The sequence below is a fragment of the Furipterus horrens genome, unplaced genomic scaffold (assembly GCF_987537825.1).
Source record: "Furipterus horrens unplaced genomic scaffold, mFurHor1.1.pri manual_scaffold_4, whole genome shotgun sequence".
Classification (NCBI taxonomy): Eukaryota; Metazoa; Chordata; class Mammalia; order Chiroptera; family Furipteridae; genus Furipterus; species Furipterus horrens.
The window spans coordinates 124,777,354-124,789,695 of record NW_028327174.1 but is presented as its reverse complement, the minus strand read 5'-3'; the positions used below and the strand labels follow the sequence as shown (position 1 = coordinate 124,789,695).

General features: G+C 39.7%; 1 protein-coding gene across 3 annotated transcripts; it reads right to left on the bottom strand.

Annotated features, from left to right (window-relative positions):
- Positions 1-8,179: 8,179 nt before the first annotated feature.
- Positions 8,180-11,169, bottom strand: LOC150012819 (procathepsin L-like). Of its 3 annotated transcripts, XM_090275780.1 has the most exons (8): positions 11,044-11,169; positions 10,724-10,846; positions 10,478-10,624; positions 10,073-10,304; positions 9,732-9,740; positions 9,502-9,648; positions 8,755-8,869; positions 8,180-8,279 (listed from the first exon to the last, which is right to left on the bottom strand). In XM_090275780.1, the coding sequence occupies exons 1-8, from the start codon at positions 11,167-11,169 to the stop codon at positions 8,180-8,182; spliced, it is 999 nt and encodes a 332-aa protein (XP_090131906.1). The 3 variants fall into 3 exon arrangements, with proteins under 3 accessions (XP_090131906.1, XP_090131904.1, XP_090131905.1); XM_090275778.1 differs by lacking the exon at positions 9,732-9,740 and having other exon boundaries at positions 9,502-9,660; XM_090275779.1 differs by lacking the exon at positions 9,732-9,740 and having other exon boundaries at positions 9,502-9,664; positions 10,080-10,304.
- Between the last annotated feature and the right edge of the window lie 1,173 nt (positions 11,170-12,342).

The following is a 12,342-nucleotide window of genomic DNA, read 5'->3' as shown; positions in this document are numbered from 1 at the left end:
CAATACCAAAAGCACAATCCATTAAAAAAAATGATTAACTGGACTTCATCAAAAGTTAAAACTTTTAATCTTGTTAAAAATACTATTAAGAGAATGAAAAGACAAATTACATTTCTGACAAAAGACTTTATCAGATTATTAAAAAAAACTCTCAAAAGTGGAACAATGACATTATATACAAGCCAGTCAAACCCACTTTTAAAATGGGCAAAAGATATGAACACACACTTCATCAAACAAGGTATATAGAGGACTAATAAATATATTTTTAAATGCTCAAATAATTAGTCATTGGTGAAATGCAAATTCAAACTCAAGATTATGTGCCTGTAGAATGGCTAAAATTTTAAAAATTGATGAAAAGAATAAAAAATATGAAGTACTTGCTCTATAATATAATTACATTATTATAATTATTATTATAAACTGGAGTAATTAAGGCAGTGAATTATTATTGTAAGGATAAACAACTAGATAATCAGAACAGAATAGTAAAGGGGACAACTGTAATTGAAAAACCAAAATAAAAAAAAAAAAAAAAAAAAAAAAAGAACAGAATAGAGAGCCTATAAACAGACCCACATATATGGATGTTTCGTTGCAGAGCAGTGAGGAAAGGACAATTTTTTTGGTAAAATAGCACTGAGTCAATCTTTGTCCAGAAGTAGGAAGAGGCTTTCATTCACAAGTGCTCTGGTTTTCACAAAGAGAATGTTTCCAGTCTCTGAGTTTAAGTGGTACTCCTGTAAGATGAAGCAGAGGTCTTTGAGTTTAGGGTTCCCATTGCTGGGATCCGTGGAAACACATTCCAGTTCCTGCAACTTTTCTGCATTTTATAAATGGCTTATAAGTCTAGAAATTTAGAATACACTGTGACCTTTAGCTATAGTTCACAGTTACTGTCTTGATCTTTGACCAGAATTTTATGAGTAATAACCACCAATTTAATGCATACATTAAATATACTGATAAATACATACACCCCCCGCACCTCCCAGAGAACTGGGTGTTCATTGTATATCAGCACACCACTGGATTACGCATATGTATAGTAAATACTTTGGTATAGGCAAAAAATTAATTATTAACAGAGAAAATTGAGAGAGGGAGAAAGAAGATACTTTTTATTTAATACATCATATATTTTTGTAATACAATGGACACAGAATATGGGCCATTTTGGCTTTCTTCTTTACATAGAAGTAGATATAAATTATAGACTTTTTAATATCATTAAGAGACTTTTTGTATTTTTAAACCTTTATAAAATTACTAAAAGTTAAGGCAAAAATGCTACTACCTACTGTCTTTCTCTATGGGATGTATCCTTTGCAAATCCTACTCTTTCTTTCTACATAGCAGGATATAGTGTGAGAAGCAGATTCTTTCCATAGGTACCAGATTTCACTGATGCATAACAGACCTGCCATCTATAATATCTTCTTAAACCCAGGGCAACACAGTGAGCATCACCTGTGCTAAGTGTGATACCATACAAGTGTGCTGTCACCAAAGTAAGCAGTCTTGTGGCTTCCTCCTGTAGAAACAAGACCCTCCTTCAAATCTCCAAGTGAGATCTTGCTCAATTTCATTAAATTCTGCTGCTCAGACATTATTGAGGAAGTCTTTCCAGTAATCCAGAGCATCTTCCACCTGTGCATGCTCACAGGTAATGAGGGTATTGTTATATTTCTGTTTAAAGTAAAAAAATGTGTTTCTAATGTCTAATGCATTTGCTGTACTTAAGTTTAATTAGCTATACTTAGCACAAAATTAATTTTAAGAATAAACTTTTCTCAACTCTATTCCAACTTAGTTTTTTAAAGATTAACTGTCTCTAATGGTACTGAAATAAAACCTTTAAGTCAAATGTTTAAAAATCTCAATTCTCTAAAGTCATTAACTAATTAGAATCATTTTGGATTCTAAAAATCTACCTTGGAAGAAAAAGAAAAATGCATGTCAAGGATCAATAAACAAAAGAAAATCAATTTCCATGTCAGCCTACCTCATAATTCAGCCATTCAATTTAATCACTTTATAGTGATACATCTAAAGCCATCACTGAATTGTGATTGCATGTCTTTAAAATGATGGTGCTTATCACCTACACCATTCAATTAAATTCACTCAAGTTATATAAATGCATGCTGATCATATTTTAAAATATTTTTATCTTCCTCATGTGCATGTGGCTTTACCAAAAGTAAGGAAACACATGCTTCAGGATATGACAACAAAAGTCACTTACTCAACTTTAAAGATGACTGTCACCAGTCACATATTTACAATAACGTTCATTGCCACCCAATACTTCCTAACCATGTCTATCATGGGAATGTTGGAGGCATGTCATAGAACCTCTGCTTTTTTTCCGTCCTGTTGCCTCTAGTGTTAAGTTTCAGAAAGCAGACAAAGAAGGTTCTGAATGGAACAACTTTTGGAGTTTGTTTTATAGGAACCTTTTGGGAAGTTTTTAAGTGAGCTGTTAGGGATGGGATGCAAAGCTGATGTTCCTTTAGTTGCCACAGCACAATTCCCAGTAGGTGCTACAACTAAAATATTCCTTTCCAAAGAAGCAACATAGCCACAGATGTGAAGTGTACAGAATCAGTGCTTGACAAATCCTGTCTGGTACCTGTTATACTGTGCACTGTTTCTAAACTGCAACAATCCACTGCTCATATTCCTGTGTTCCAAAATACCAGTTTTGAATTTGAGATATGTTTTCTGGAAGAAAAAGAAAAAGGTTTCCATTGCATTATATGGGCATTCATTTAAGGTTCTAAATATGCCTCACCCTCTAATTTTCCTTCTCACTTTCTGTACTCAACTAGTCCTCCTGAAATAGTCTGAGTTCTCAGTGGTCTGGGCTCTGTGCAGGGTGCTGGGAGTAAAAGGATGAGGAAGACACAGCACTGCTCTCAAGCTCTCAAGCAGCTCAGTCTGTGAGTTACTCTAGAATCAGTTCTCTGGGCCTCCTCAGGAAGACCATAGTACAATAAAATTCACAGGCAAAAGCCATATATATGTGTGTGTGTGTGTGTGTGTGTGTGTGTGTGTGTGTGTGTGTGTGTGTCACACAGGTAACATAAAATTCACAGGCAAGATATATGTATACATATAATGTCACACAAATGACATTGACATGCTTCTTAATCAGCTCCAACTACAAATAAGATGGCCAGCAGTAAACTAGATGAATCAACAAGTGTTTATTAAACTTGTCTATGTGTAAAAATAAGCAATATGGAAATGAGCAATCAACAGGATTTTTGGCTGGTGCAAAGGAAGAGGTAGGGAATTAGAGGTGGAAGGAACAAGGAGAGAGAGAAATTCATGTCTCTCCACGTTTCTACCACCTCCCCAATTCAAACCACATCGGAATGTTTCTGGGTAATATGATGACCTCGTCGCTGGTCTCTCTAATTCAGACTCTCTCTAATTCATTCCCTACTCAGCAGGGAATTTCCAAATTTGAAGATGAGGAACTATACTACCCCACTGCTCAAAAGCCTTTAGTGGGTTTTCTTTGCCCAAACCCCCACCTTGGCTCACATGGTTCTCTGTGATCTCACCTCTGCCTGCTTCTAATTCTCATCTGTAGACACTCCCCTCCTGCATTTTACAGGACTAATGGAATTCCCCACGTATTTTCTACTCTCGTGGCCTTTGTACATGCTGCTCCCTCTGCCTGTAACACTCCTTATTACCAGTCCCATCTACCCCAGTCCCCTGTTGCTTTACTATTATTAGTTATCTAATTTTGTGTGGAAATGTCATGAGAGTGGAAGCTGTGGCCCAGAATCCATGCTGTGTTCCCATCACCACACTCACTGCCTAGCATTGAATGAATGAACAAGTTAATGAACGTGTTCAAGGAACAGCTAGATCAAAGGCTCCAAGTAGGGAAGGAGAGGAAAGTAAAGCAGGAAAGATAAATGGAAGGATATTGTGCAGGCAGGGCTCAGACTGCCGGGTTAGAGGCTTCTATCCCTCTAAGGCAAAGGGGTTCAAGCAGGAAGGATTAATCAGGTAATGGACGTCGGAGGTAAAAGAGAGTGGAGGTAGACAAACCAGGTAGAAGGCTGTTAGAATAAACCCTAAGTCAAGATGTGAAAAAAAAGGGAAGAAAAAAACAAAATAAGCGTGAGAGAAGAGGAGACACGATGAGGTGTTCTGCAGACATCACAGATCTAACACATCCTAAAGCAAACTCACCTTGTACCTGCCAAAGCTGCTCCTAGTTCTAGAATCAGTACCACCCATTAGCTAAGGATGGTCTGTTTCCTAGTCTTCTTCCTTATTATTTACCAGTTCTTTAATTTTTCATTGCTATACTCCTTAATTTGTTATATTATGTAAATAATGAAAGTTTCTTATCAAAAAACGTTGAAAAAAATACGGGAAAGAGAAACTGCGCCCGTTTCTCCCCCCCCCCCCGAGAGGACAACGAGTATGAAATCTTGAAATCTGCTCGGATGGCTCTTACTCAGGGCCTTCCATGACCCCCAGAGGGCGCCACGTCCCCGTGTTTGGCTCTCATTGTCTGCTCTGCTCCGCCTTGAGAGTCCCATCACCAGTGCTGAGCGGCATGAGGATCGGTGCCAGGCTCGAAGTTACTAGATCCTCATGGGAATGTCAGCTCCACAGGGAGGGACTCAGATGGTTTGCCTCATTCTTGTGTCCTTAAACCCATCACAGCAATGCCGGTTAAAAGTGCTCGATATGCTTGCTGAAAGAATAATTAGATGAAATAATCTCTATAAAACATTTAATATAGTGCAGGGTAAAAAGGATGGAACAACTTTTGTAATGTTTTTACTTTTAACTCATTTACAAAAATAGATGACGTTGAACATTTGTGAAATTCAGTGTTCAAAGTAAAGCAACTTTACTTCGAAGATATATATAGAGTCGGGCAAGAGTAGGTTTACAGTTGTTTGTATGGAAACTCATACAATAACTAATGAATAATACAAGAATAAACTGTGTTTCACATACAACTATAAGCCTACTTTTGCCCCACCTGTATATATATATATCACTACTAATATTGACTATTTAAAATACAAAAAGTGTTTGCTTTGCAGACTTTTATGTCAGTCTAAAGAAAAATGGATTTAGAAAACACAACCAGTTTTAATTTCCATAGGAAAACACACAGATAGGTCTAATTACCGTTAATTAATGTTTCCTTCCATCATAAGATGTTGGAATACAAAAGGCTTCAATTGCCTCTGATTTGCATCTATGCTTTAGTGATAATGACAGAAATGCATGTGCTGTTTTGAAAGGAGCATTTCTAACTATTCTGAGTCCTTTCCCTCTCCTATAAGATACCCAAGGTTATAACTACACACACAGAGACCTGAATTACTCTTCATAAAACCCTGAATCAATTCCTTCCTTTGTAATTTAAATATGATAGAAACTATGAAGTATATAAAATATAAGATACACTGATAATAGGGTTATGCTACAGATAAGTCTTTTATACTAACTGAAGTTTCTTTTCAACTTTATTTATTTGATGTCTATTGGTTTGTTTGTAAAATGATTTGATAATAAATAGAGTCTGGAACTTTTCACAGCGTAAATAAATATAAATGTCTTTCAGAAGCTTCTAATACCTGCTTTATTGTTTAGACATCTGAGAGATCTTCACACCTAGGTATTTGATTAGAGTCTTGGCTGACCATCCAGGATTTTGTGGATAACACCTGAGCTAGCCTGCCATATGGCTTAAGGCAACGGTCACAAAAGAGTTGTTTCTGGAGGATATTCAGGCTCCAAATGTGGCAGATTGCATTTTCCACAGATGGTCACAACCATAGCTTCCATCCCACATGCTCTTTTGCTAAATGACCTCATCTCTTTGAGTCACAAGGTGGCCTCTTAGAGCCCCCCCCACCCCCCCCCCCCGGGAACTGGGCTATCCTTAGTGATGTGCTCCTAATACGATGCAGCACCACAGATTTCACTAGGCACTAACGCAGGTTCCTCACTAGGAGTGCAGACATACTTCCCTAGGGACATTTCTCTCAGTGTCAGCCTCCATGCTGTGGGAACCCAAACCAGGGAGGGGCCCTGTCATCAACCCAGGCTGCATGCCCAGCCCAGCCAACACCTAGGACAGTCATGTGAGTGATCAGAGCCCAGTTAGACCTGCATTTGATTGCAGCAAGCAGGAGAGACTTCCAGTGGTAAACAATGCAGCTAAGTCCAGTTAGGAAATGGGAAAGATGGTTGTTTTCAGCTGGTACATTTCCAGGTTTTACAGTAACAGATAAGCGCAACAATCTTTTCACCAAACTCCTAGTGGTTCCCCATGTCCTAAATACCCCCGAGTGGACATCGCCTCATCTTCCAGACCTCAGCTCACTCCCCACTTTCTCTAAATGCCGTTTCTCTTTTCTCAAGGATTCTGACCACTAGTCTCTGCTCAGACACACACCTTTTATCCTATCTGATTGACTAGCTCCCCTGGGTTCATGTCCGATTTGTCTTCCTCCTGGTGTTCCCAGGACCCCCCTCTCCCTAACAGCACCAGCTCTTACTTAAGGTTGGAGACGCCTCTTTCACAAGTTTATGACTGGGACACAGAGTGAGTGTGTGTGGGGTGGGGCAGGGTGGGGGGGTTGTACATCAATTCCAGATGTTTCAACATAGGTCCAAACTGGCAAAAGGGATTCACCCTAGAAGCTTCTGAAATTGTCCTATGACTGTACTTGATAGTATGATCATAAATCCCATGGAATTTCACTTGCAATGCATTTGTCATTTTAAGTAAAAATTTTGAAATATTAGGCAACTACAAGGAAGACCACACTGGGGATCCAGCATGACACAAAGGCCAGGAGAGATGAACTTTACCAGAGGCAGCTAGAGGTCTTGGGTCCTAAATTCCCAGTTGTGCTTCACTTCGAGACCTCATAAGGAATTGCAGGGTCTATTAACTACTTCCACCTACTCTGTGCATTTCCTGAATGGGAAAATGAGAATTTTAAGCACAGAGAGAACAAAGGCTTCTTTAGCCTGCAGAATGTGGGGAGGTTTTCTTCTTTAAAACAAAATCAGTAATTAGATTGCCAGGTGTAAATTAGGCCTCAGGCTCTCCCTTCTGTTGGTCTCCTGTGTTTCCCACCTCTAAGGCCACAGCACCACTTTTGATGCCCAGATTTAACTCTGGGAGCTTATCCTGGATTGCGCATGTCTCCAAAGACAAATGTTCTTGGCAATCTAGTATGTATATTGCAATCTCGACTGTAAATTAGCCATGTGGCTTTCACTAACAGTTGGGAACCATGCACCAGAAACTGGTTCAGTGACTTTTGTACTGTAACTTGGTGCCTATTGACCATATTGTGTCAAATGATGATGACCTCTAAGGCCATTTTATAGTTTGAAAATCCTATGTATGAGTGACCACTTTTTGAAAATATAAATATATATATTTTTTAAATAATTTACCTTTGTCCTTATAGATCCTATGTCAAGTGTTGGGTCAAATACAGCTAAAGGGTTGCTACTCTAAGATCTGCATATCTATCACTAGAAGAGACAGAAGCCCCCCCAAAGCATTCTCCTAACAGACCACAGGCACATTCAGTTATGTCTTTAAAGCCCAATTGCATTCTTGACTCTACCAAATATGAATTTTTTTTAAAGAAGAAGAAAGTACTTTAAAATTATTTTATTTTAAATTTTTTATCTTCACTCCAGGACATTTTTTCATTGCTTTTAGAGTGAGGAGGGGAGAGAAAGAGAAGAGAAACATTGATGTGAGAGAGAAATATCTACCAGCTGCCTTCTCATACGCCCCCCCCCCCCCCCCACCAGGGATTGAACCTGAGACCTTTCGGTCTACCATGCTCCAACCAACTGAGCCAAACCGGCCAGGGCTGAAATTAATATTTATTTTAAAAGATAAAACTTTACACATCTTTTTATTACATGAAAATTTAAGAAGATTAAGCAAGTCAATCATGCAAAGCTATTAGGGGAATAATAAAGACATAGTACCATTTTACCAGCATAAAATATCACAGATTCAAATCAGAACTTGGATCTTCAGTGATTCAAGGTTTTTATCACACACAAGATCTAGTGAGTTTTAAGGTAAAATTCCTCCTCTGGAGTTTCTGTCTCAATCAGGTCTCTCTTTGTCACCACCATCTCATAGAATGGGATAGCTGGCTGCACTGGCAATTCCACAGTGGTTGTTCCGGTCTTTGGCAATCTTAAAGTAGCCATCCATTCCCCAAGATGTACCCCAGCTGAAAAAGGAGAGGGTTTTTCATTTTATACAAAGAATCAAGCATATTTATACTTACTAAAAATAACACCTGATAACATCAGTCATAGACAGAATCAGAAAGAAGCAAAAGAGGCAGTCAGCTGTTCCTGTTCTTGTTGAGTTCTAAACTTGTACATAATTCTATTTCCAGACCTTTCACAGAAGTGCAAAAGTAGAATCAGAAAAATAAAACTCTTGGGAGTAGGAGGTGTTTCAGAATTAAGAAAAATCTCAAATTTAGAAATGCAGTGATACCAAAACTATAACATTATCCTAGCAAGCTTGAGAGAGTATCTTAATGGTATAATCAAATATGTCTGTGTTCACACTAAGTGGGATAAAGACACCAGGATTTCAGAAATATGCTTAAGGATTTGAGGACCTGTACTCAAATACTGATACCAGAAATGTTTCGGTTTTTAATTTCCAATAAAAGTATTTTGGACATTTTATACCTGTTCTTGACAAGCCAATATTTATTATCAGATTCTGCTTCTTCAAAGCCATATCCAACCACCAGAGCACCATGATTCAGATGTTTATTTCTGCATTTTGGATCATAATAAATGCCTGAAAAAGTAAATGTCAACGCTGGGGTGAGGATCTCCTAGTGACGTATGACAGTAACCCAGCCACTAACTGCAATAAAGGAGGCATCTCAGAATACAGTTGAACAACATAAATCCAGACAAGATTTAAAAACAAAATTTTTTTAGGTTTGGGACTTAAGCCCTCATCTAATATATCAGAAATACAATCTCTTTTTTAAACAACTTATCAAGAGGCATAAAAGACCACTCGTTGAAATGTTGTCATTCTACTAGTGGGATATTGGTCTAAGGAAACAGCACAAAGCACAAAATTACTTGAAGCAAAGGGTCATTCCAGTTTAATTACAGAAATAAAATTGTTTGGAAAATTGGAAAGGTCTAACAATTAGAAAAAAGTAAAGTAAATAAAGGTATACCAGTCAAATTACAGAGCCATTTAAGTGTATTGATGAAGGGACTACCATCCTGGAAATATGTATCTAGTCATGTCTAATGAAACTCAGGCACAAATATATTACAGAATGATCAAATATGTTGTAGCCACATACTCAGGAATTCTACCTTGAATTCTACATACCAAAGAGTCAATCTTGTATGTCACAATTTTTTTTCAGTTTTCTTGCCTAAATTTATACAAAGACAAATAGTTACCTTTTTTGTAGAACTGAAAGCTATACTGGGCCGCATCCATTGCAACAGAGATGGGCCCCATCATTGCCACAGCCTTCATAAGGGAACTCTCCTGCTTACGAATGTTTTTGAAGCCAGGGGAGTGTACAGTAAAATTCTCAGGTTTGTCTCCGCAGATTCCTTTCTTTCAAAGTTAAAGAGAAAGACCTTGATTACAACCACCCACTTTTTGGGGAACAGGTTGTCAAGACAGTTTGCAGCTTAACATCTTCCAAATCAAGTTGGTTATAAAAGTATCTCAGGAGGTAAAATGCTATGGGTAGCTTTAAAAATCTAAAAATTAGCTTAAGTGTTTACTCAATGTGACACTAAATCAACCTGCTCATAAGAAATTATTCCCTCTGGAGAAATTTGTACTATATATAGAATGATAAGTATAGAAACATAGAAACAGAAAGAAACTTAACCATATTAATGAAGGGCTGTGCAAGGCTAATATATTTTGATGATAGTTCTGACAGTTTGCAAAAATAGATTTTTCTCTAGAATGTTGAATTCAAAAGCAGAGCTGGAATGACAAGATACCAAGCACCATTTACCTTTGCACTATATGGATAGGATTCTTCGAGGCTCAGGTCTCTCCTGTTCATAACATACTTGAAGGCATAATTCATATTGCCACCACTGCAGCCCACACTGCCTTGAGGCTGAGAGCAGTCCATCAGGTTCTGCTCACTCAGTGAAATAAGGTGGCGTGCTGCACGGTACATCAGTCCTTCAAGAGCACCGGTGGCACTAAAAGCCCAACCAGAAGCACACAGACCCTGAAAACAAAATGGAAAAACTCTCAGTCTACAAAACAAATAGCAAGACTGACAACAGCCCGTGTACCTGAAAATTCCCTGAAATCAGCAAACTAAATATTATTTTATTCTACCATGAAAATGACACAAATACATTTTTGTCTTTTGAAGAGACCTGCTGAACACTGTCACACCTGATCCTTCACAGGAGTTACATAGCCGTGCTCTCTCCAATCCACAGTTTGGGGGATCTCAGCAGAGGTATGCTCTCGAAACATTTTCCCCTTCCTGTGCTTCTGGTTTTGAAAGCCATTCATCACGTTCCTGAATTCTTTATTGGTCTTCAAGGAAAAAAAAAATGAGCATTGCAAAGCAAGATTATTTTGGTAAAGTACTAGGACAGAAAGCAAAAAAAGTAAAGCTTCCTATGTCACACTCACCATGTCACCAAAGGCATTCATTGCCATGGTGAAGCCATGTTTCCCCTGGCTGTATTCCTGGTTGTGCAGTTCAATCGTTTTCATATTCTCCTCCCACACTTCTCTCCTCCATCCTTCTTCATCCTAGAGGCAAAGAAATAAGCTATGGTCTCTCTTTGTAATTAGAATAGGGATGAATGCCCTATTGAGTCAGGAAAGGGTGCCGTGAACATATGGTGCTCATAAGGGCCAGTCTCAAGAAGCTACGCTTTGCTACAAACTCCCCACAGCATGGAGCATTCTCTGCGGGGTCCCTCTGGACAGTTTCACATATTATCAACCTCATTATATAGTTTCTTGTGTGTTGACTTCCACTGGTTCCATTGTGCATCTAAACTGTGATCAAGTTTTGTGGCAGCTGAGGATATTCCCAAGTAAAGGGCAGCCAGGAAGAGTGAATAATTCATTTTTCAGAAACCTGGGAAGGGAAAAGAAATGAGTCTCTGATTAGACCAATCCTTCTACAAAGCCACTCTACTTTCTTCTGAGACATTACAGCCTCTACAATGGAGTGAAAACATTTAATTTATCCTCAAAGCATTTACACAAGGACCGTGGGGCAAGGTTCTGGATGTGGGTGGAGAAAAAGAGCCTTCACCCTTCCTCTTCCCCTCCTACCACTATTTTCAAGCCCAGGCAGGACCAGGTTCTTCAGGAGCTCAGAGAACCAGCCTATGGTCTGACAATACTGATGGTGGGTGCTCCCTGTTCCGACTGCTCTGCACACTCCAGTAGCTTCCAGAAGATATTGACATGGCTCCTGGAGCTGCAGCCCCACAGCCTGGCAGACAGGGTTAGGTTGCCATTAAGCCCTGCCAGGCAACAGGAACATTGCCTCCTATCCTTGACCCACCAGGGTGCATTCTGGCTGGTTCCTGGGGTGGCCCCTCTCTTTCTGGAACTCTTCTTGGGTACTCACCTCTGGTAGGAGCAGTTGCACAGGCAGTCAGCATATACAGATCTAGGAATCAGAGGCTGGGTCCTGGTGTCCAGGCCGTGGATTTAAGGCCAGAAATAGGCCCGGAAGTCCATGCCTTTACTGCCTGCTTGGGCCACCATTGGCTGAGTCGGCCTGAAGGAGGAGCCTCCAGGACGGGCTCCTGGTGAATGTCAAATATGTGTTGATCTTAACTTGCCCCAGTGCAAGTCATACCTACCTCAATGGATCTGTGGGTGGGACTGGGGTAGCAAACTAAGGTTCCCTTACCGGGATCTCCACACTTCCCTCAGTAGATTTTCAGTATAACCCTGAGTGTTCTTTAGTTCAACACTTTTCAGTTAAAATCTCAAGAGGGCTGAAAACTGTATAACCTGTCTAGTCTAGTGGTTCCTTTTTATTCACAGCAAAGGAGGAGCAGAGTACAAAGGCAGAGGCCCCAGGCACATGTGTGTGCACTGTTTCGGGACGGCCGCAGCCGGGTTTGGGAAGAATCTGGAGAGCAATGGCGATGCCCGAAACACGGGGCATGACAGTCAAGCCCCAGATCCCTGCCAGGCAAGGGGACGGCCCGGCTAGGTCTCCCGGGAAGGCTGGCATCTGCAGCGCTCCTTTGCGGCCTTCCCCAGGCAGGGGGTCTTCG